General features: G+C 38.6%; 1 protein-coding gene and 1 long non-coding RNA gene across 7 annotated transcripts in view; one reads left to right on the top strand and one right to left on the bottom strand.

The window, feature by feature from the left end:
* LOC105935547 (thrombospondin type-1 domain-containing protein 7A) overlaps positions 1-18,888 on the top strand; it is a 229,492-nt gene extending 210,604 nt beyond the window's left edge. For 4 of the 5 annotated variants that reach the window (XM_036135332.1, XM_036135329.1, XM_036135330.1 and 1 more), the window contains 6 exons: positions 2,541-2,714; positions 6,079-6,177; positions 7,743-7,825; positions 9,264-9,477; positions 12,233-12,320; positions 17,060-18,888. In XM_036135332.1, the coding sequence (XP_035991225.1) occupies positions 2,541-2,714; positions 6,079-6,177; positions 7,743-7,825; positions 9,264-9,477; positions 12,233-12,320; positions 17,060-17,150 (749 nt within the window). In that variant the 3' untranslated portion in view covers positions 17,151-18,888. The remainder of the gene's footprint in view (positions 1-2,540; positions 2,715-6,078; positions 6,178-7,742; positions 7,826-9,263; positions 9,478-12,232; positions 12,321-17,059) is intronic. The other variant, XM_036135331.1, reaches the window with a different exon arrangement.
* Positions 10,405-24,191, bottom strand: part of LOC105935549 — a 58,543-nt gene continuing 44,756 nt past the window's right edge. The window contains exons 5-6 of one of the 2 annotated variants that reach the window (XR_004930729.1): positions 20,066-20,136; positions 10,405-11,905 (exon numbers count right to left, since the gene is read on the bottom strand). This is a non-coding gene — a long non-coding RNA (uncharacterized LOC105935549). The remainder of the gene's footprint in view (positions 11,906-20,065; positions 20,137-24,191) is intronic. The other variant, XR_004930730.1, reaches the window with a different exon arrangement.

The following is a 24,191-nucleotide window of genomic DNA, read 5'->3' as shown; positions in this document are numbered from 1 at the left end:
CAGGCTTGATCCTGCACATTATATCAAAATTTCATATTTTTCCAGACCCAAGCATCTTATGTTCTCAGTCCTTATATACAAAATTTTAAGTGAAAATACAGAACCTTAACTATAAATTTATGTCAGATGTTTTAACAGTCAGATTCTAAATATAGCATATATATATCCCAGTTTTGTCAGGAAGGGCTTCCAGCCTAAAAACTCTGCCAAGTCTGTGTGCAAGTTGTAATGACTTGCTGTGGCGGCCCCTGCTTTAGGAAACCGCCAAAAGGACTTTTTCTCTTTCTCTCTCATGCAAAAACAAAAAAATGATGAATCAGTGGGTATATGGATTGCAAGATGGGTCAAATGGCTAGATAGAAGATTTGAATTAATTGAAAGATGGACAAACAGAATCATGGATGGATGGATGGATGGATGGATGGATGGATGGATGGATGGATGGATGGATGGATGGATGGATGGATGGACGGACGGAAACGGGTATCCATTACGCTGATGGTTGGGCAAATGGACACAACTTTTAGAGGAGATTGGAAATAAAACCTGAAAAAAACAAACGTGTTTTAAAACTTTTTCTTTCCCATATTTATCCTGATCTTAAATATTCTTAAATCAGATTAAATCCCATCAGGAATTTTCCAGACCATGTAAGAACTCTGATAAAACAAGTGACTCACTTTTCACTACTGCAGCATTGCACTTTATTATCAGCGACTGCACCCAAAAACCGCTGCTGATAGAGGAGACATTTCCTTTTGCTAAATGGGCCAAACCTACAATATTTCTAAAAGACAAAAAATGAACTTATCCCGTAGTTTATGATCCAGCCAGATAAAACCGCTGTATTTTCACATAGTGCTGCTTAAATATAAAGCTGTTATTTTCAGTGTCAGCAGTCCCTGAAGGAGGGATTATTCTTCTTTGCCTCTGCCAAAAGACAAAGTACAACTGCTGAGTTCATTTTCAAAGTGTTGTGTGTCTGTTTTAGGTCAGAACTGATTGTTCGTCATGCAGAAGGGAAAACAAGTTATCCTTTATTCAACCCTCACCTCATTTAAAAGTACCTCCGTTTGAAATAATAAAATCTTTTATGAGTTTGTTCGCTACAAGTGTTTCCATTGATGAATTTCTCATTTCGGTTAAGAAAAAGGGGGGGGAAAAAAGCTCATCACATAACTACTGCTCCCAGAGATGGAAAACGCTGAGAAGCTGCCCTAGATAACAAGCGAGTCCATCCCCTCTCTGCTAAACTGCAGGAGCACTGAAGAATCGAACTGCAATCTAAAGCTCAGACGGGTTTCTACACAGGGAATGGGATTCTGGGTTAGGGGAAAGAAAAGTTGAACTCGTTTTTTTTTTTTGTGCATGGCTGGGCATTGGTCTGTGAACTCTAGCAGGCGGCATCTCCAAACTCACACAAACAGATACAGTTGCTTTATACGTTGCCTTCTTCAACCTATGTTCTTTTTTCTTCCCCAACTGTTTGATGCGCTGCAGATGTCAGCTTTGATCAAATCCAACCCCCCCATCTTAAAATCCACACCTCCTTTCGCCAGAATCTCTTCAAAGCATTTCCGCCATAAGATACAATATCTAAATGCACTTTCTACACATCTAGCAGATAAACACCCAAAAAAATCACACATTTTTTACTTAAGTTAGATAAACAGGTAAAGCCTTTTTTTTTTTTTTTCAACAAAACTGAAACAGAACTTTGTTGTGAACACCCACACCAAAGCTGTACTGCAGAAATATTTAGCTTATTGCAAATAATGTTAAAAATAAAAAAAAATCTGTTAAACCAGTGCAGCTGAAAGAGATGTGGAGGAGATGGAAAATATTTAATAAAACCACAATGGAGGAAATGTCGGTGTGAATTCTCAGATGAAGCTGATCTCCTCTACCTGAGCATTCATTTCTTTTGCACCTCTTTTCCTGGTCTCTGCATTTATTTATATGTTTGTCATTACTTTGTCCCCAACTGAATACATCAAATGATTAATGTAGGAGAAGTAAATGGATTTAAAATCAAGAATTTACCACATCTAGAATAATAAACACTACAATTTCAATACCACCTTTAGTGCTCGGGCCTAAAAAACTGTATTTCTTTACACACACACACACATCTATCTATCTATCTATCTATCTATCTATCTATCTATCTATCTATCTATCTATCTATCTATCTATCTATCTATCTATCTATCTATCTATCTATCTATCTATCTATCTATCTATCTATGCTACAAGCTGAGGGGAAGGAGCTCAAACTCATTATTTGATTAAAGAACTGCAGATACATTAAAATGTCAAATTTTACAAAAAACTTGAATGGTTCAGACTGCCCTGTGAGATGTTCTCTATGTGGAAGATGATAATTTTTTTCTTTGACCTATAGATTTATTTATTAGTAAAGTGACAGGCTGAGTTTGGAACTGTCAGCTTTTGCAGCTTCCTAACCACTGGGCCACCGCTCCCTGTATGTGAGATTCTCTTCTGTTACGGTAACATATTCTGTCTTTTCTCTGCTGCAGGTGAATGCTACCTAATGGAGTGGTCTGACTGGAGTTCCTGCGTCAACATCTGTGTGAAAGGAGCCGGCGTGGACTTTGTCTCCGTTCAGGTGCGGTCACGAGCAGTGCTGGCCCAGGAGCCTGAAAACCTGCAGCTATGTCCAGACCAGGCTTGGGAGTCGCAGCCCTGCACAGGTATGATTTATTTTTTTTATTTTTTTCTAAGGTGCCAGAAGGCTTGAGAAGCAAAAGAAAAACTTGACCCGTTATTCTTCTTCAGTTGTTTTTTGTTTACTTCACATCGCTGACTAAGGTGACTGCTGCTCTCCAAATGTAGCTGCAGATCTGCCAACAATGACTCAAGTATGCAGTCTTTTGACCTTAAGGTCAAGTCAGACCCAGTCAGCCTTTGCCAATTAAACAACTGGGCCATAACCAGGACAAATATATCCCAGATTAGGCGTGTCTGCATCCTGCAGTCCAATAGCACAGAGATTATATTCATTTACTCCCTTGTTTGTCATCTAAATCTTGCTAATTCATTTACAGTGCATGAGTGATTGATTTTTGCCCAAACATTATTCAAATGGCAGATTGTTTGTTTTGTTACATTTCCCCCGCAAAATGATGCTTCTCTACCCTTCTCTACACTTTGACCATAAATTTAGTGACATAAGAAGCTACTTCTTGATTTTTGTCACATTACAGCTACAAACATCAATGTATTTTTTGTGGTATTAAACACAAGGTAGAGCATAATTGTGTAAGGAAAGGAAAATTAAATGTGCTTTTCCAAAAAACAAATCTAACAAGTAACAATTCAAATAGTGTGGTTAGCAATAGTATTCTGCTCCCTTAACTCTTATACTTGGAAATTAAATTGTTTGCAACCAATTAGTGTCTGAAAACACAGTATTTAACTTTTTAAAGTGCCTTGAGATGACGTGTTGTCAATTGGCGCTATATAAATCAAATAAAATTAAATGATTTACATTTTTTCACAGTTGATCTCCATGGAATCAAACTGTTGGAAGTATTTCTGCAAAGAGTGGGCAAAAAGTCATTCACTAGTGCAAAAAACATGTTATTTTCCTTCTCTTCACAGATATGCAATGAGTGATTATACAATTCATTAAAGTCTATGGTCCCAACATGACAATTTATGATATACCTATGATAGAAAAGTGTTCTTAAGCCTTATCTGTCAAAACTGTCTAATAACAGCGAGGCCATTCATTTGCATAAGCTTTTTTTTTTTAAATCACTGTCAGTAAACGCTTTCCCTCCTTCTCAGAGAATATCATTCCTTGAAACCAGATATCCTGCCATCGTTAAACGATACCAAGGCAGGCAGTGATGACCAACTGAGATGACAATAATGACTTATTGATTATATGTTGATATCAGAGGTTTTGATTGATTTTACAACTTTTTTAAACAGTAATAGATAAGACAAGAGTCCTCCATGGATGTCGCTGGGCATCTTTTATTGATACAGCTGTTTTTTTTTTTTGTAGAATTGAATCTGCATGTCGGCAGGGAGTTAAACTCAGTTGCAGGCTGTTGCAGGTTGAAGGCAGTTTGTCGATTCCACAGAGGCATAACGCAGAGACACTTAGATTCAGGGTCACACCTCCAGGCTTCTCTCTCTTAACCTGCATGTTGGAGGAATCTGGGACACCAGTAGATGCCCACAGGAAAAAAACATTTTCAATTTGTGCTCAAAACTGTGTTCAGGTAGAGACTTTCCTCACCGGGAGGCAGCAGCGCTATCCAGAAGTGCAGCTTTTGGTACTTTGCCCCAGATATAATGGGACAAATGGAAGAGCTTTCACCTTGTTTTTGTTCTGCAAGTTGGGTTAATTGGTGCTTTTCCAGATGGGAATTTTTGTTGCATCAGATCTCCAAACTGAGGAAACTTCACGCTCAAACAACGTTGTGATCTCTGCATCCTGGTATTGATGAGCTGTGAATCATCAGCATATACAGCAGTCGAAGGTTAGGCCTCCAGAGCAAAGCTCACCCCCCTGTACATCTCCTCCTCCTCACTTCCCTCCTTGGCTACTGTACACAGCTCCAACGCAGCCTCCGCTATCCTGACCTGATTTCACAGCATCACTCAAGGCCCAGAGGGCGGGAGGAGGGGGCCTGCCAAGATGAGTGGGGGTGGAGGGGGGCAGTAAAAGGAAGTGGGTGGCGACGGACAAAAGGAGGGAAATAGTCTAGATGGGATGTTCGCATGAGAAAAACAAAACCAAAGCTTTGTCCCATTTGCATACTTTTAGTGTACATGCCTCTGAAGTCATAATAAAACAGCAGATCTGACTATTTTCGCTGCATGCACCCAACATCAGTTAGAATAAAAAGCTACTCACAGCTGGAAGAAATAGAAAAAACTTATAGATATTTTAGGACCAAGAAACTAAAGCTGTGATAGGGGAAAAAAAAGATTGCAAACACTGAAAATGTCAGGACTAATATTTTTATACCAAGAGAGTAAGTGTAAGAGGGGAGAGGAAGAGTTTTCCCTCATTCATATTCATTTGTGGCCATAAAAAAAACTGATTCTGTTAAAATGCAACAAAAAAAATGTCAATTGTTAACATGGAAGACTTTATCGTTAAAAGTTTACCCACACTGTAAATGGACATTTTTATTGACTGAACAATATAACATTTCTTATGGGAACAGTAACACATCCTGCCTGTTCTGGTACAGATTACTACTGCCTTGCAGTAAAACGTTTCTGAGTTTGAATCCCAGCTGGAGCCTTTCTGCTGCTGGGTCTTTTCTCGTTGTGACGGACGGCGTAAAAGCTGAAGTGGAGTCTGTTTATAAAGTAACAGGTCATTTTTAGTTTAAAAACCTCTCTTTCCTTTAAGGGCTTCTCGTGTGTACCACAACCTCGCTCACATTGTATTCTGCCTCCAGAAATAATGTGTGCACTTGGTCTGAGAAATGCTCGTCTTAGTAAAACTCCAGTCTGATGGTAAAAGATGGTGGGAAGTGTCGGCTGAAGTGAGTGAATCAATGAGAACTTCACACATCTGAAAAGAAAACGACTTCAGCTGTAGAGCAAGAAAAAAAATGGGAGGAATGAGAAAAGTGAAGAACATTAAGGGTGAAGTTGTGCCGGCTGCAGACAAATCGTCCTGTGAAAGCCAGAGATGGAGCCGCGCCGTCGACTGAAGCAGCGATACTGTACCCAGGCCTGCAGAGAGCGGATCTTTCCTTTTGTTCAAAGTTAAATTGTTCATTTATGCAGCGAAATGGACTGCAGTGATGATCGGTTACTCGGGACTCCAGAGGGAAATGCAGTCATTTGCTGCCTTGATGGAGATATTGATAAAGGTAACAGCATTGATAGAAAGTCATTAAGCAAAAGCTCTCAGTGAAGATTAAAACCTTTAACTGGACAATATGTGACAGCACCTTATTATGAGAAAATAACGTAGCTGCCGCTTTATTAATCTGTCACACATATGATTAATGGCCTGCACTCCAGACTCCAACTGTGCCGTGGGTATAGATGGCGACTTACTCTGTATTTTATTGGCAGGAGGCGAATGTTACGAGTACAAGTGGCTTAGCAGCAGTCGTCCGAACTCCAGCCGCCCAGTTGTCTGGTGTCAACGCTCCGATGGACTCAACGTCACCGGTGAGAAAGTCTGAAAGTCCTCTGTTCAAACAATTATACACAAACACCATCAACATATCCAGTTATTCATTCAGGAAGGAGACGGGTTCATTGTAATAGAGAACAATGTCTACCAAACTTCCAGTACCAGAATTTATTTCAGCTGAAACTCTAAGGAAGTTCAGAGTTTCTGTGTGAAAGCTTTGATTCATCATTCAACTTTTATTGTAAGTAATAAAAACAGCTTTACAGCAATGGAATTCATAGACTCAGTCCTTCAATATTACAAAGTAACACCCAAACATTTAAGAAATCTTATATTTATGGTGATTTTTAAAATGAATCTGTAAGCTGTGAGGCTTTGTAGGCAGTTCCATAATATAATGCCATGCTTGAAGGATTACTGAGTTAGATTTGTGTCAGCAGAATCAATTCTAAGAAGATTGAAGTTGAGCATCTGGTTAATTGTGCTTCTAAAACCTGGTGAAAATAAAATAAATCAGAAGGCAGAGAAGATGAAGGATCCTCTGTTAATGTAACCCTGCTGCGTTTCTGGACAAGTTTCTGGAAACCATCCTAAATTATTTTTAAAAAATAAAAAAAATATTTTTTTTAATCTCTTTCCTTCAATTTACTGATCCAATTAACTGAACTGAGGCCACTTACTTTTTCTGTACAACACTGAGCTTTGTTATGGACCAGCGCTATGTAAATGACCTCAAATAAATTGAATTTTAACAGTGAGATAACAATTTCATTAGAACTAGATTGCATTTTGATTAAACTAAACATTAGAAACCAACAGGTGTCAAGAGATACCAGTTAATCTTCCTGTCCTCTTTTGTGTGTAGTGTTTTATCAGTCGGTATCTTTGTCGTGTATTTTCCATTGTGTACGTCAGCTGAAGGTTTGAGGCAATAATAAACAGTGAAAACAGCTGTGCATAACAATCTTCTCTGCACCATCTCTTACTTGCATGTGGGCACTATTTCCAAACTTGTGTGCAGAGATTGTCGAAGCATATAAAGACACAAATATCCAGTAATACCCAAATATTTGTATTGCAGTGAAGTCAAGCTTTAACATTAAATAGTAAAACGCTTCAGTGTATTTTAAGGGGGATGCTGGTTGCAAAAGATGAAAACACATTTCCATTCAGTGTTTTGAATAATGGATAGCGCAGCTGAAATTTATCTTCCAAACGGTAAGAAACTGCAGCAGCTTCAAGGCTCAACAAGCATAAACCACTGGTGGCAGATTCATGTAGGAGGTGAAATTAGCAGAAAACGTGAAAAAAAACAACAACAAAAAAAAAACAAATCAAAGAAAACTACACTTTGTTTCTGCTGGGAGTGTAGGTGGTGGGTGATGGCACCCCGTGCAGCTATTATCTCATGAATATTGCATCAGCGTGTTGTTGCTCACCTGAAACTGTTTAAAAAAAACAAACAAGGCTGCAGTATTTCACACTAAAGCTACAGATTAATTTGCAGGCTTTTAAATAAAAAGGACATTAACCTAAGATCTAAGGAGCAAGCGGTGGTGTGCTTTGAACATCACAAGCTGCTTTCCGTCCTGACCTGTAGGTGGCTGTCCTGCTATGAATCCCCCAGTGGACAACAGCTCCTGTGACCCTCCCTGCCTCATGCCGAAGTCGTTCTGCAGCGAGGTAAGCCGTTTAAGTTCTTGTATCAAAATAAAGCCAATAGCTTTGAGTCTACAGTAGAAACTGGGTAAACCGAGTGGCTGAACCTGAAGCTGCGGGTCGCCCTGATGAATGGCAGGCTGTGCACTCGCTCTGCTGACAGGATTGACTGTGAATGAAGCGGGAAATGTTAGCGGCATGAGCATGTAAAACCTGTTTCTCCACTGTGTCACTCAGCTGTGCTGCATTCGAATCAGGAAAATACGTTTTCTGGTAAAACTTAATAGAAAGTCTATTCTTTTAAAAAAAAAATCTATTCCAGCAATTAAAGTTGATTTAAAATGATTGTGACTTAATTTGGGCGAAAACAATTTACAGGATGAGGATGGTAAAGGTAAAAAAAAAACAATAATGCCGCGCAAAAGTATTCAGCAGCAGTTTTATTTAGAGAACTGATGCAACTTCAGTGTGTTAATAAAGTCACTCTTCTAATTTCAAATGGGTACAGTGGGGCAAAAAAGTATTTAGTCAGCCACCAATTGTGCAAGCTCTCCCACTTAAAAAACTTGAAAGAGGCCTGTAATTTTCATTATAGATATACCTCAACTATGAGAGACAAAAGGAGAAAGAAAAATCCAGAAAATCACATTGTCTGATTTTTAAAGAATTTATTTGCAAAATATGGTGGAAAATAAGTATTTGGTCAGCTACAAACAAGCAGCCTGTAACTTCTTCTGTAGGAGGCAGAAGAAGTTTTTTTCTCCTTTTGTCTCTCATAGTGGAGGTATATCTATGATGGAAATTACAGGCCTCTCTCATCTTTTTAAGTGGGAGAACTTGCACAATTGGTGGCTGACTAAATACTTTTTTTCCCCACTGTACATTTTAACATTTTAATCTCTTTAATCCCCTTTAAACTCAAGTCGCATTGATGCGAAGCAAAGCTAGGCTTGTTTAGGCTGAGTTTAAACTGAGCATTTCCTTTTACAGTTAACAGATCTAGATCAGTGAGCATTCATCAACTCTGTATGCTCTGATTTATTTATTTATTTATTTATTTAGCATCAGTTTAATACTTTAATTCTCTGTATTTAGAGCAAGGCTGGTTGAATTGGTGCACAAGTAATCTGTCCATTTCAGGGTAGAAACTCTGCTTCATTTTTTTTTTTTTTTAGCTTTGTCCTGCCCTCATTTCTAAATAAATTGTCTTTAATCTCAAGCTCATTGGGATTTCACATGCAAATTTGTAGTATGAGATTTTACTTAAATCTAGGTGGTAAACAAATATCTAAGTACACACCAGGGTGCATTTACTTAGCTACAGATGTACAGCATGTGATCAAACAGTAACACATCCACAGCATCCTCCCTAGAGCCTTACACTAGATCCAAGTGATTTCACTCTCAACCTACCATGCACATCCTGGATAAATCAGATGTTACTTCGCACTGCCCCCTGCAGGCCGGAATATGCATGTGCGAGGAGGGTTTCACAGAGGTCCTGTCACCTGCGGGACAGCTGGACCAATGTGCCCCCATCCCAATCCTGGAGATTCCCACAGCAGGTGACAAGAAAGGGGATGTAAAGACCAGTCGTGCCATTAACCCCACCCTGCCCACCACCATCCAGCCGGGACGCACAGGGCGGACCTGGTACCTGCAGCCCTACGGACCAGGTCAGTCCAGCACCGAGAGGATCCACGGGAAAATGTTGTTTGGAGCAAAATCTTGCCGTTAGACTTTGTTGCACTTAACTAAAAACTTCTCTTTGAATGTTATGTTTTCAGATGTCATCACCTTAACATTACCTAAATATTACAGGAGCCGAGGGAGATAATTAAAGTGTGTAAATATCTTACGTAAAATGCAACACATACTGGAATCCACTCTATCAAGGAAAAGAGTATCAAAGTATAAAGCTGTTGACGTTCATAACTTCCTCTTGCAGTAAAACTTTGAAAGATTGCACAAGTTTCAGGCCTTGGGTTTTATAGAGAGACCGTTTTCTCCTCTTCAGAACACAGAAATATGGAAATCCAGAGTTAGCTCAGAGCTGTAAAGCTGAAAATGAACATGTTGACACTTCCGCCAGCGCATGAGCGGAATCTGAAACTTGAACATGGGTTTTTAAAAATGCACGGATGGAGCCGACCGCACGCCCTCTGCTGCTGCTGGTACATTAACTTTTGAAAAATACATCTGCAAAGCTTCCTCACAAATCATTCACGGCGGGAAAAGAAACCTTTAGGATGAAGGAGCTCAGGATCCCGTCACATACATTAACCTCAGCATCCATTATCTACCAAGTGATTTTGTAAGCAGACAAATCTGTTACACTGGAGATAGATCTAAATATAGAGAAAATTTGCAGTCAAGCAAAACAATCCGTTGACATGTTTCCCAATTATCCTGCTTCATTGAGTCAGAATAGCTCACTTATGGATGAAATCTAAATGAAAACATTTTATTTTCATTACACAGCACCTGGATTTTTCTATTCTGGTGCTGATTTATTCTGGACGTGTTCATTTAATTTTCACTTTTGAAACGGATACATTTGGTTAGACGATTTAAACACGGAAGCAGCAGTAGCCTGAGATGGGTTTCTATTCAGCGATAGAAACCGATTCTATTCAGTTTCTATACATTTTCTATTCAATAATTCTCCTATGAATAGAAAACGTGCAACAAAAGAGTGGAGATTTGCAAATGTACAAAATGTAATGAGTACGTATAGGGGCAAGGCATAAAGAATAAATCTGTGTGTAAATATTGATATTCAGATATGTGACGACCCACTCGCCTTTTAATCCACTGGGTCCGGATAAGAATATTTAATATTGCTATGGAGGAGAGAAATATTTACAAATTCATCAACACTTCGTTTTTCTTCTAACAGCCTTAATTTTTAGTTTTCTGTATCAATAAATCAAAATGCAAATTACCCTTAATTTATATTTGCTTTCTTTATCAGCAGTGGAAGAAATAACTATTTACTACAGTTATGGTAAATTTATCCTATATCATTTATTTAATATTATGATACACTTAGATAAAATTGAAAATATACAGAATAAACTCCCATTATATTTTTCAGAATATTATCTTGCGGTTCTGGTCTTTACAGAGTAACACTGGGAGCATAAAACTTAAACTTAAATAAGCACCATGCTAAAGAACATGCAGAACTTTTTTTTTAACGCGGTTTATTCAGTCAACAGTAGTATTGGATCGATATCGGCCGATACGCTTAGCCCAGGTATCGGATTGAATTGGCAAAAAACTGGATCGGTGCATCTCTGGTCCTTTCCATACTGTGACTGGAAATATTTCAAAGCAGTCATATCTTTCTTTCTCATAATCAAATAAAAAGTCTAGTACATTTTTTAGCCAGTTGTTTGGCAGTGTGCAGCAACAGGCTGGGGAGGGGCAGCACCAGGTTACTCTTTGCTGGGCCTTTGTCGTATCTTTACCTTATGGTAATTTATTATCATGTTAAGAAACTACCAAAATAATTTGGATTCATCTTGACAACGATAAATTCCAACTAGTGTCTGTCTGAAAAACCCCAAAACTGCCAGTAATATCTGAATGGTTATTTTTTGCTTTTTTCTCCACTGTTGGTTTGTCAATAAATTCAAAAATATAACTAAATGCGTTTACTTTGTGCAGTTTGGTAATAAAAAAATCACAATTCTTTATGTAACTAGAGTCCTGATGAAACACATTTAGAATTTTGTTTTAATATATGTTAGATTTTTCAATGTTTTTTAACAGATTATTGGTGCTTATTGGGCTATAATTGACCTGCAGTCACAACCAGTTACCTGAAAAAAACAGCAAGAAAATGTAAATAGTATTTTATCGTCACTTTTATACGCTCATTCCTGCACATTCTCTGGCGTCTCACTGAAGAGACCTTAAATGGCGTGATGCAAAATATTAGCAATTTTTAAACTGAGTATTAAATTAAAACCTAGATATATCTGGATATATGGTAACCGGCTCATACTGGATCTCCATCAGCAATTCTCCTGGCTTTCTGAAGGTCCTTCTTTGGACTTTGGCTGTTTTTTCCCCCACTCATCGAGTCCAGTCGTACATCTGGTTAAGAAAAAAAAAAAGGGGAGGGGGTTAAAGATTCACCGTTAATTTATCTTCCTTCAGTTTTCCAACACAAATATTTTGCTGTACTGAATAAAAATGAAAGGAGAAACTTTCAGAAATCCTGGAGAATTCGGGTCTTTCGCTACATATGACGAAATGAAGGGTGTTTTAAAACTTTTGCACAGAGCTGTGAATGACAACAGGAACTGACTTTGCTGGAATGTACTTCTTCCTCTGTTGTAGCTGCAGTGTTAGTAATAAGCTGTGATATCAGAGAAAAGCAGAACCAGCGAGCGTAAAACTGACGAGCCTCCTCTTCCACAGATGGGAAGCTGAAGATGTGGGTGTACGGTGTAGCAGCAGGAGCCTTTGTGCTCCTCATTTTCATAGTGTCTATGATATACCTAGCTTGGTGAGTTGATGAGTTTGATCTCCCCTACTCGTCATCAACCCCAGTCCTGAAACCAAACCCCTGTCATTATCATCCACCCCACCCTCCTTGAGTTGACGCATGTCCCTCCTTCATATCATCGTTGTCTTCATTTCTTTTGCTTCCTTCATGCGTTTGCTCTCCGAGAGCAGCAGCCTGTGTGTCAAGGTGCATCGCTCTCTTAAGGCCCAAGAGTCTGACGCCAACGGGACGGCGGTGTGGATGGGCCAGAACTCTCATGAGATGGTTTACACCTGTCCCGAGTGCCAAGAGCTGGCTCAGAACCATAGTAGCTAAAGAGGATGTGGAGGTGTCAGACCCACCCTGACGCTCCCTCCACTATAAGCACCAGCAGTCCCTGAATTTCCCTGTGAGCTCTCGAAAAGTGCCCCATGTTCTGCCCGAGTAGCTGAGTGAAGGTACAGGTGAGGAAAAAGGAAATATAAACATCTCCCCAGTAGATGTTTCATAGTTTTCATAGATTTAGGGATTCCCAAGTCCATTCTATCCTGCTGCGACTTTTAGCCGCATCCCTTCACCACCTCTCCTGAATTAATGAGTGGCTCGTCACCAGGCCTCTGCAGAGATGAGGGACATCAGCCATTTGGTTCAGGTGTGTTGCAGAAGGGAGGCATCTAAAAGTTGCTAGATAGTACTGTTTAAGTGCAGGACTTAGGTACGCCTGTTTAGATCATATAGATCCTAATAACCTGCGTTTGTTTAGCAACAATTGATCGTATAGATCCTACTCAAAACTGCTTTTTATCCAATTAGTATGTTTACATCCCTGTAACTGTGACTTGTAACCACAGGTGTGTCAACATGCATTTAATGTGTGTGATTTAATGGATAATGTTAATGTTAACACAAAAAAATACAGCCTAAAGTCATGTGCTGGAATTTCCTAAACACTGAAACTTATTTTGTTTTTGAGAAAAAAAATCCAAGCATTCATAAAAATCTGTCTGCCGGTTTTTATGTTTAATTGACATTTAGCTATAAAATAGGAAAAGTGTGAAGACCAAATGAAGCACTGATGCATCAAGCTACTATGATTGGAATCCAGATATCAGTGATCAAACTCGTAGGGGTGTAAAGACATCTTATGTTGTTTTGTCTAGACTAGAGGAAAACGCTATAACCATTTGGCTAAATGTGCATTAAAAAAGCCCAAACCAGTTTTAAAATATTTGTGCAGCAGTATTTTGGGTCCCTAAACAACAGATAAAACGGAGACAATACGACAACATAATGTAAGCACTTTAGGAAGTAAATGCTAAACTGGCTTCCATTTTACAGATTAAAGTCAGAAGTATTTATACTCGTCAAATTTCATGTTACTTTAAAACACACTTTATGATTTAACATTCCAGCTTTAACAAATTCTGTTCTATTGGAAAAAAACAAAAATGCACAATTTTATTGATAGAATTAAAAGACTATTCCGCTGTTTATCTGGTGTATTTTAGATGTAATACTTAAACATCTAAAATACTTTGATTAATTAACTCCCATAACAATGTACAAAGAAGTTATTTAACTGCTTTTTGATGAGGCTTCTATTATATATATGTAAACTAGAGCTGCGCTATATTATACTAATTGTAGTCAATCATTATTTTCTTTATCCTTATGGATGTAAGTTCATCCAACAGCCCAAGTATATAATTGTCGTGCACAGCATGAACGTACGGTACTTTAATCACAACCTACTAATAATTTTAGTACATTGTGAAACTCTAGTGAGAATATAAAAATTTTATTTTGCCGCTATTATTATGTTGTTGTATTTTCTTTTTTTTTTTTTGTTTCTGGACTGAAAACCTAAGCAGGTAGAACTAAATGTAGATGGAAACACTCTCAGGAAAAAAATAAATCCTGGTATCCTGGGACACTTCAATCCACGTTTGTTTCATAGTTCAAATTCAGTCAATGCTGGGCGACGCTGGAGGAAGTACTAATGCCTGACATGACTGGAAGCAAACAGCATTATGAGGAAATCAGGCTCAAATGAGGCTCAGCTGCCAGCTAATTTAAATTAATTACACTTTCAGCAGATTCTAAAAACAGGATTTCTTTTTTCCAGGTGACTTTGAGGCTCAACTCCTAATTGGAATACCCTGAGGATTAAAAAATAACATTTAGTTTGAATAATACCAGGACACTAAATTAATGACTTTGGTTTGATGGTTTTTAGAGGATACTGCTGGTTGTCATGATTTTCTGAATGCATCATGTGATGCGAATATGAGCCAATCTGCTGCAAGTTCTTCCACCTTCAGGTCTTTTGCTTACAGTAAGGTTTTTAGAAGACGGTTACTAACGAGTCCTGGGTGGTTTATTATCAAAACCACCCGACAACTTTGTGTCGTCACTGATCAATTTATTCTCCTTTACTGCTTCTTTGTCGCATCAGTGTAGCTATATTATATTATTATTATTATTATTATTAAGCGGAAAATTGAAGTCTAAGATGTGAGCATACATTTAAGTTATGCATGATAGTGGCTGTTATGAACATGGATGAGACATGAGCATCAGATCCTTACAGCCCTAATATTCACCTTATAGTTTCCCTTTAGAAACACTGACGCTCCTCTCAGTGTATAAGGAAGGAGGTGAAGTGTCCATTTTTGCGCTGCTTGTTGTATGTCCATTAGCATGCATGATTGGAGCCATTTGGGTTAACTTATCAAGTGTTGATTTAAACTATTTAACAGATCCAACATTGAACAGCACATCCAGAGAGACGAGCCGACGGTAACAAATATCTGCTAATGTTTAATATTTAAATCTGCCACCTATGCAGCCTACAGTGGAGCCATAATGGCTTTTGAAGCCAGTGTCAGACTACCCTCTTGTGGCCATAAGCAGAGTTACGCCTTACTATTAAATTCCTGTCAGGCAGTCACATAATTTCAGTAAACATCTATGGTTCGTTAGCTTTAATTATTCTAAAATGGGAACTCGCGATCTCTAATTATTTGATATAATTTTCAACTCAAACAATATTGGCTGCTCTTTTAAAAGTTAAGTGGAAAACTGTTTCAAATTATTTGGCAAAGAAAACAAACTCGTCAGTCAGTCTAGGAGAAATTATTGAATGTATTGCCATACATTTCCGTACTTTCTAGTCTCTTCTCATTACTCCTATAAGAGCTGCCTCACGCCTATTGTGCTCTGGCTTTAAGGAAGTTTGGAGAAAAGTTTTGAAAGCTTAGGATTAAGTAACAACTGATGATGAGAACAACTAAATATTATGATTTCTGTCATCTCAAATTGTTCTTTGGAGGATAATTTTACACCACATCAGTCTGAGACATGACTCCTGCAGAGCTGACAGCTCAGATATATGGCAGAAATCCTGTCTTTACCTCCTACACTAAAGGTCTGTCTTTCCCAGGAGGCAAAAGGAGCAGATGTAGCATGTGAGCAGGTTTCGCATGCAAATTACTTTAATACCTTTAATGCTTTTGTAGAGATCCTTGTGATTCTTCTGAGGCCTGTCAGCCATTTCTTATTCTTTGAACCATCTCTGCAACAGCATGAACCTAAAGTGTAAAGAGAGCATGTTTAGTTAGATGTTATAGTTTTCTGATTTGTTTAATTCAATTAAATTTTATTTATATAGCGCCAATTCATGGTAAATGGTAAATGGACTGAATCTATATAGCGCTTTTCCAGTCATGCTGACCACCCAAAGCGCGTTGAGATGACACGTCATCTCAATGCTCCTTCAGTCATTTCATTTTTTTTTATTATTTTGCATTTAACTTTAAATTACCATATATATTAGGACTGTGCCAGTAAATATAATTTATAATTAAATTTTGATTTTTAGATCCAAACGATCACAATAAGACAATTGTAAAACATTACAGTTATGTATATGCTCTTATTTTGTAACAACTCCCACCTGAAGCCCTCCACGCAGTTAATGTGGTTGTGTACTAGATGGCAGATGGAGGAGGAGTGTAGACAGGACCATGTTGTGCCTGAAAAGGTTGCAGAAGAAGAAGAAGAAAAAAAGGCTGGTTCAGTTTATTTGTATTAAAACATAATTTAAAGACAGACAGAATTGCTGCTCTGTCATGTCTGGACCACTCAGCAACACAACAAAACTATTAAATGTATTCATGATCATTTAATACAGAGAGTGGAAAGTATGGAAAATATTTTGCCTAAATTTAAATGAATCCACTGAGTCTTTCAGCCATCTATCAGTCCCAAATTGAACTTAACTTGGGCTTTGGAGGAGATGGCAGCACCACTTTATATTATTACAACTTTAGATTAACTTTTTGATATTTTAACAAGTCAGGTTCAGATGACCAACAGGTTATAAGTGTGGATGCACACCGTCATCCGCATGTCAGCCAGTCAATAAATCCCTTAACATGAAAAATCTGCATTAGGCAAGGAAGACATGCTGATGATAATTTGAGGATTTGATTTATTATTACAGGTGGGGAAAAAATCTAATTTCAGCCAATAATCAGACTATATTGGTTGTATATTTGTTTGTGTATAATTCCAATTTATTAGTTATTAGTGATAAAATCAAACATTTGAAATTAGCTCTCCAGCAGGAACTTTGTCACCTTTTCTCCTTCCCTCCTCATTTGCTCGACACGTTTCGTCTCACCTCGTTCCGTCCCCCTCATCCAGATTAACATCTTTATTTAGGAGTCTCTTTCTAACTCTCGTTTCTGTTCTCGCAGCAAAAAGCCAAAGAGACCTCAGAGACAGAGGCAGCAGAACAACCGGCTAAAACCTCTAACACTCGCTTACGACGGGGACACGGACATGTAGAGCCTCTTCACCTGTCAGAGGCCGCTTCATTACGCCACGACAGTGAGGGACGTGGATGTTTGCGGCGTGAATGGAGAAATCACAGAGAAAAGAAATCATTGAAAATCCTCTTGGCATAGACACTGCTGGGTTAACCATCTTAAGTCTAGCTTCATTAACCTTTTATTTATTTTTCCTTAACCAGAACCTCCAGCTTGTTCAATGAAATGCCTTTTTTTCTTCTATTTTTTTTTTTTTTTTTTACCCCTGATGTGTCCCTTATTAACGAGACTCAGGAAGGACCGGGGTGCAGAGGAGAGTCTCATCTCTCCTGCTTTCTCTAAACATGGCAGCACAGGCTCCAACTGTTTCACCCCCGCGCTTTTCTGCTTGTCCCTGAAAACGCTGAGTAGCTGGAGGCTTTGGACGCTCTGACGGTTTGTATGTTGCCAAAAGTCACCGCAGGGAAGAGGGGGAGGAGGAGGGAGAGGCAAATCTCCATCAAAAGGTTTGGATTCCTTTCTCCCTCAATCCTCAGCTGGGTTTTGACTCAAATCTCTCTTTTTTTCCCAGTCTTGAACAAAAGGGAGGCATTTCTTCTCCTTTATTTCTGCTTGATTCAGAGGCACACAGGCCTGTGTTTGTGGGATAAACTGATCCGTGTGATGCTGATGGAGGTGCAGCCCTGCAGTCACTCGCTGGCGGACACCCTAGCTTCGTTTCAGGCACTACATTGCACTATATTAGTGCAGCATGATATGCACATGTGACTTCTACCTTCAAATGCCATTAAACACTGCCTCTTCCACCAACACAACCACACAGCAGAGGAACGGCGGACGCAACGAGGGACCGCGGTCACGCTCCGGAAAAAAACAGGTGTGAGCCATGAGTAAATATCTGTATAGGTTTCAGTTCTTGCAGGAGAGTTTTTTTGGTTGTAGTAAAGTTCTTTATTTTGTGTGGTTTGTAGATTTCGTCTGGTGTTATCACTTCATTTCTGCCCAGATGTAAGTCTGATATCAGCAGGTGGTTTGCTTTTTGATGAATCGCCTGTTTGACATTTGATTTTCTTATTGTTTACCTGAACTAAAACGCGTCTCGGAGAGACTGAAGTTTTGCAGCAGCTATGAAAGAGAGAGACACTAAAGCCATTCATGTCATGCAAACATCTCTGCCTTACTGGTAATTCAAGAACTGCTCTTAATGTTTGATTGGGCAACCATTATACACTACAGTACAAGTTAATAAAAAAGGCTAATTTTCCTTATTAAGGCAAATCAGTTTCTATAACTCTCACATAGTAATCATAATATAGATGCTCTAATGTTCCAGTCTCACTACATGAAATATATATATATAAAACACCCTGTACAAATGAACTATACAGTATGTTAATATGAATATGCCTCTGAGTTCAGTGTAAAAGCAAACTGGTGTGGAGAATGTTTACTTTTTTCGTGAAATTTGTAAATAACAATGACTTTTTTATTTTTTTGGAGAAAAAAAATCAAAGTATGTGTAAATTTATTTTCTATTGCACAGAAAACGTTAGTTTGAATATTGCAAAGTGGGTGTATGATATTGCTGATTGTTGTTACTATGATGCAAGTTGTATGTTGTGACCAAGAAAATAAAAATAATCAGAAGGGACAGAAAAAAAGAAGCAGAAAAAGACAAAAGAATTGGTTGTTTTGTATAGACTGTTCATATGTGGAAAGAATTACTGAAAATAAATGCAGACACGGTTGTAAACACACAAAAACTGAATGTTGAGTCATTTCTAAAACCACAAAGGCTTGCTGAAAAGGTTATGGTGTGATTATACAACTCCAGAACCACCAGGGGTCACTGCTGAGCAGCGAAAGGAAACTATAAAAAGTTAAATTACACAGGTAAGACTGGTGTGGGTTCTCTCCAGGTAGTACGGCTTCCTCCCACAGTCCAAAATTAGGACCGTTAGGTTAATCGGTCTCTTTACATGATCCTTAGGTATGAGTGTGTGCATGGCTCTGTCCTGTTTGTTTTACCTGGTGGTACACTTATGACCTTTCCAGGCTGTAACCTGCCTCTCGCCCAGCTGGGCCCGTGGATATTCAGAGTAATTTTGGGGGTAAATTCCTACTTTTCCCTTTCAGAAAGCCCTGAAGCCGTTACTCTGAGTCAAATTATGACAACAAATTACTCCGTTAAACAACCCTGCTACCGAGCAGAGTTGTTTGGGTTAACTCTGAGTTTTTCCTACTTATAGGCTGAGATCTGCACAAGGAAGTGTCGTAAAAGGCGTGTTCTTTTCTGGAGGAGCCTGTATGCTGGAGAGCAAATACTCCACAGAAATATGTCAGGAGAGGCTGATCAGGCCACGGTTAAATGTCAAATCATTTCTGGATTAATACATTTTCAAGCGTTGCCGTTTTTCGACACTGACAATTTCTTTGTTCTGCTCTTCATTTTTATGCCAACAGCAGGTTTTTATAACGTAGGAGACACAGAAAATCTTTCAGAGGCAGCTGTATGTCGCGCTGTCAGGAATGTTACTGTTGCACTCAGTTATAGTTTAATGTTCTATAATTAGAGACCCACAAGATTATTTAAAGAACTACACAGAATGAAAATGTATTCTGTAATTTTCCATTCATATATCACCCCCCCCCCCCAACAGGGTTAGTGCTACATCACATTTCTTCACTTAAATATAAATAAAGCCTATATGATTAGCATAAAGTGAGGTTGTTACAAATTGTACACCTACAAGAAAATCACTGTCAACTCATTTTTTACAAGGATGGGTGAACAATGCTGGCAAAAAGATGAATGAGCATATCAGTTATTTCAATAACCCCCACCATCCCGTTAGTAACCGCAAATGCTGATTATAGTTAATTAACACTTTAGTTTATTAAGGTTAAACATAATAACTCAGAACTGGACCTTACCTGATTAAACTGTATTGTCATACTTCATCTTGATTTGCTGCCAAGTCCTTTTTATGCCTGTCGGGTTGCACCTAGACACATAATCCATGTGTTCAATTACCATTTACATAAAAGCCTCCTGCAGCCTGTAAGCTTATGCAACATCTGTGCACATTTGTGACATTTTAATACAGCACAAAATCCATAGATAGCACAGTTGAGAGAGAAAGCCCAATATTTCCATAGGCTTGAGGATAAATATTTAAGAACTTGTGCTAAAGGTTGCCATGAGTTTAGCAATTGTAAAATTACTGTTAAACATATTTTTTCCATCTAAGTCTGAGTTATAACAAAACAAAATACAAAAAAGGGGTTGATTGCTGTCAAAAACTACTCCCCACAGGAGTTTGTTTGCTTTAGCACATGTTTCAGACAGATAGAAACCCAAAAAAACAACCTGAAACAACTTGAGTCTTAGGATTTCATTGTTGGTTTTGTCACGTTACATATCAAACATCTTTTTAAAGCAGCACTGTGTACGTTTCTAGCACTAGGGGGCACTAGGCCTGTATATTGACCTGAAAAATCATATAACATATCTCAAATTGAGCTAATACTTTAGTCAAAACTTACACACCGCTGCTTTAAGTCAAGGAAAATCCTTGTCGTTTTTAAATGACAATTTTATTTACTAAGGGAAACATGTCCCCTTGTTAAATTATGAATTAACAGTGATTAACCAGATCTTAAAAAGCTGAATTCAACTTCACAAGCTATACCAGGGCCTGCTTACTGCCAGACCAGTAGAATCAAGAAATCCCTGAAAGAAACCAGTCTGAAGTCACGAAGTAGGTCGTAAGAGAAACAAAGTTCCAGTTCTAGCTGGCGCCTGTGCGACCCACTTTCTATTCTGAAGGGCCGGAGCTTTGTTAGGAGTTATATTGCCTTTAAATCAGACAAAGGGGGAAAGCCAAAGGACGCTGATAACTCCTTGTACAAAGAATAACACACGGTGAAGGCTACAGAGTCAACAAACTTCACAAAGTTTAGGACCAACACATTGATGTATATGATAAATGTAGAACAGTAAAGCTCCTATATCTACAACAACAATGCATTAGAAATGACCGACAATGCAATTTAACTTTACCGTATACTTTTTAATATTAGCAACTTGCTGCTTGCCCCATTTCACAGACTGCGGAGTGAAAATGCTGCCTTGCAGGAAGAAGGTCTCAGGTTTTAATCCTGGCCTGGGTTCTTTCTGAATGGAGTTTGCATGATCTTTCTGTCAAACTACAAAAGCAAGATGGCTAAGTTGTTACTCCAAATTGTCCTTAAGTATGAGTGTTTGTGTGTCTGCATGGTTGTTTGTCCTTTGTGTTTCTGTGTTCCCCTGTGATGACGTGGCAACCTGTCAAGGGTCCCTGCATCTTGCCAAATGAGTGCTGGAGAGAGGCGCCAGAACCTCTGATCTGCACAGACAAGCAGGTTTAGATGGCTCGACATTAATGCTCCTTTCCACTGCAGGTAAAAACTAATGCATGTTAAAAAAAAAAAGGTCCAGCAGCAAACATATCCACTGAATACAAAATTATCAAAACTAGAAAGGTAAGTAATGGCGAACTGACTGCCAGCCCCCATTTACGTCTTTATTCAGTAGCACAGGAATTAGAGGCTGTGGATAACAAGACTTAATACTAAGAAAGACAAAAGTCAATTAGAAACCTTGACAGCTTAAACTATGTACTGTAGTTATATGAAGCACAGAAAGAAAGCTCATTAGTGAAAGTATTTTTTCTTGGTATGAACATCAAGTTAGAGTAGTTGGTATCGCTACAACTCTGACAGTCAAACATGTGCGATGGTCGAGGACTGCTTTGCTGCTTTAGGACCTGGATGACCTGCCTTGACTAATAAAACCATGAATTCTAGTTCCTACAAGGACATCTTGAAGAAAAATGTCCAACCATCTATTCGGCTCAAGCACACTTGGGTTATACAGCAAGACAATGATCCAGAGCACAATAAGTTCACCTTTAAACTGCTAAAAAGAAAAAGCAAGAGTTGAAATGGCCTAGTCAAAGTCAATGCTCGACTCACTGACCTCCTGTAGCCTGACCTTCATCGAGCTGCTCCTCTAATGTGACTAGATTAAAGAAACAGCCATGTAAAAGGAAGGAAAAGCTAATGATGCTCAGAGAAAGCAGCTGTTCTTACATGGATTTATATTAAAATATCGCTTTTGAAAATGAGGCCCTGAGATTAAACAGTATGCATCTGAAACGAGTCATTCAAAATAAAATATTTTTGATTTGCTACATCCCACTATGATTTTAACTTTATACCCATCATGTTTTTCAGACTGAATGCACACTCCTTCAAAAATCCTAATTTCAGTCAGTTCAAGTACCACTGGACCTGTGGGACTTAAACTGGATCTGGTTAAGATGATTAAAAGTGAAATGCAAATAGCATTTGTTTGGTAATTTTTTTTCAAATGAAATAAAAGGGACCATGGTTTTAAAATCTTACTCAGCATTTACTGTGATGTACTGGCAACCTGTCCAGGGTGTACCTCACTTCTCGCCCAATGAGAGATAAGGCACCAGCACCCCATTACCCTCCATGGATAAACGAGTATAAACAATGGATGGATGAAAAATTAGCATTTACTAAAATATATTGCTGATTAATTTGGGAATGACCTCAGTTATAGGGCTGTTCTGAGTCAGTACAAATGCGAACAAGAGCTTTAAAGTTAAATCGCTCCATACCACACTAAAAATGGAAAGCCAGTTTCAGTGAAAACAGTCTTAAAAGAACTGCCGAAATAAAGCAACAAACTTGAGTCTTGAAAAGCATAGAATTTTTAAATGAAAAATGAGCGGATATATTGTAAACGCCTCCATATCTGAAGGAAAAGTGAATGTTTCAACATTAACTTAGTTTTTTCCTTCTTGCAATCTCACATAAAGTCTGTGTGTGTGCGCTGTGACGGAGTAGAAGTTTGACGAGCTCTCCTTTTGAAGAGATAACCTGCACTGCACTCCAGCAGATGGAGATTAAAAGATGAGGGCATTTCCTTGGATAGGGAACAGAAGATGTTATCGGGCTGTTCTGCTGGGTCTAATGATTTTAGGGTCTTATCCACACTCACAATTATCATTTAGAAGCCTCTCTTGCCTCCATCCATCAGCTCAAAGGCAACCAAGACAACATTATGTCAATAAATGCATCCTTGATTAACTGTTTTTCCAGGGTAAAACAATTGTGTAAAATATCTCAAAATCTGAATAGAAATTCTTTAAAGCTATTTGTTTTTTTATGTTATGCAAAAAAGATAGATTAAAATGAAAGTGCTGAGGTAAATTAAAATGCCTTTCTAAAGTATTCATGCACCTTAAACCTTTTCTAGGTTTGGCACTTTACAACCACAGGAATTTGATGTGAGAAATCAGTGTAAACTATATACAAACTATATTATATATATATATATATATATATATATATATATATATATATATATATATATATATATATAAAAAAAATAAAGGGAACATTAAAATAACATTCTAGATCTGAATTAATGAAATATGCTAATTACTTTGTTCTTTACATAGTTGAATGTGCTGACAACAACATCCCATACCTCCTGATGAGGTGGTGGATGGTCTCCTGAAGGATTTCCTCCCAGACCTGGACTAACACATCCACCAACTCCTGGACAGTCTGTGGTACAGCATGGCATTAATAGATGGAGTGAGACATGATGTCCCAGATGTGCTCAGTTGGATTCAGGTCTGGGGAATGGGGGGGGCAAGTCCATAGCATCAATGCCTTCATCTTGCAGGAACTGCTGACACCCTCCAGCCACATGAGGTGTAGCATGTCTTGCATTAGGAGGAACCCAGGGCCACCAGCACCAGCATATGGTCTCACAATGGGTCTGAGGATCTCATCTCTGTACCTAATGGCTGTGCACCCCCCTTCCCCCCCAAAATAAATGCCACCCCACACCATTACTGACCCACTGCCAAACCGGTCATGCTGGAGGATGCTGCAGGCAGCAGAACGTTCTCCACGGCGTCTCCAGACTCTGCCACGTGCTCATTGAGAACCTGCTTTCATCTGTGAAGAGCACAGG

The sequence above is a fragment of the Fundulus heteroclitus genome, chromosome 3 (assembly GCF_011125445.2).
Source record: "Fundulus heteroclitus isolate FHET01 chromosome 3, MU-UCD_Fhet_4.1, whole genome shotgun sequence".
Classification (NCBI taxonomy): domain Eukaryota; kingdom Metazoa; phylum Chordata; class Actinopteri; order Cyprinodontiformes; family Fundulidae; genus Fundulus; species Fundulus heteroclitus.
The sequence above is the reverse complement of the archived record's forward strand: the minus strand, read 5'-3'. Positions and strand labels throughout refer to the sequence as shown.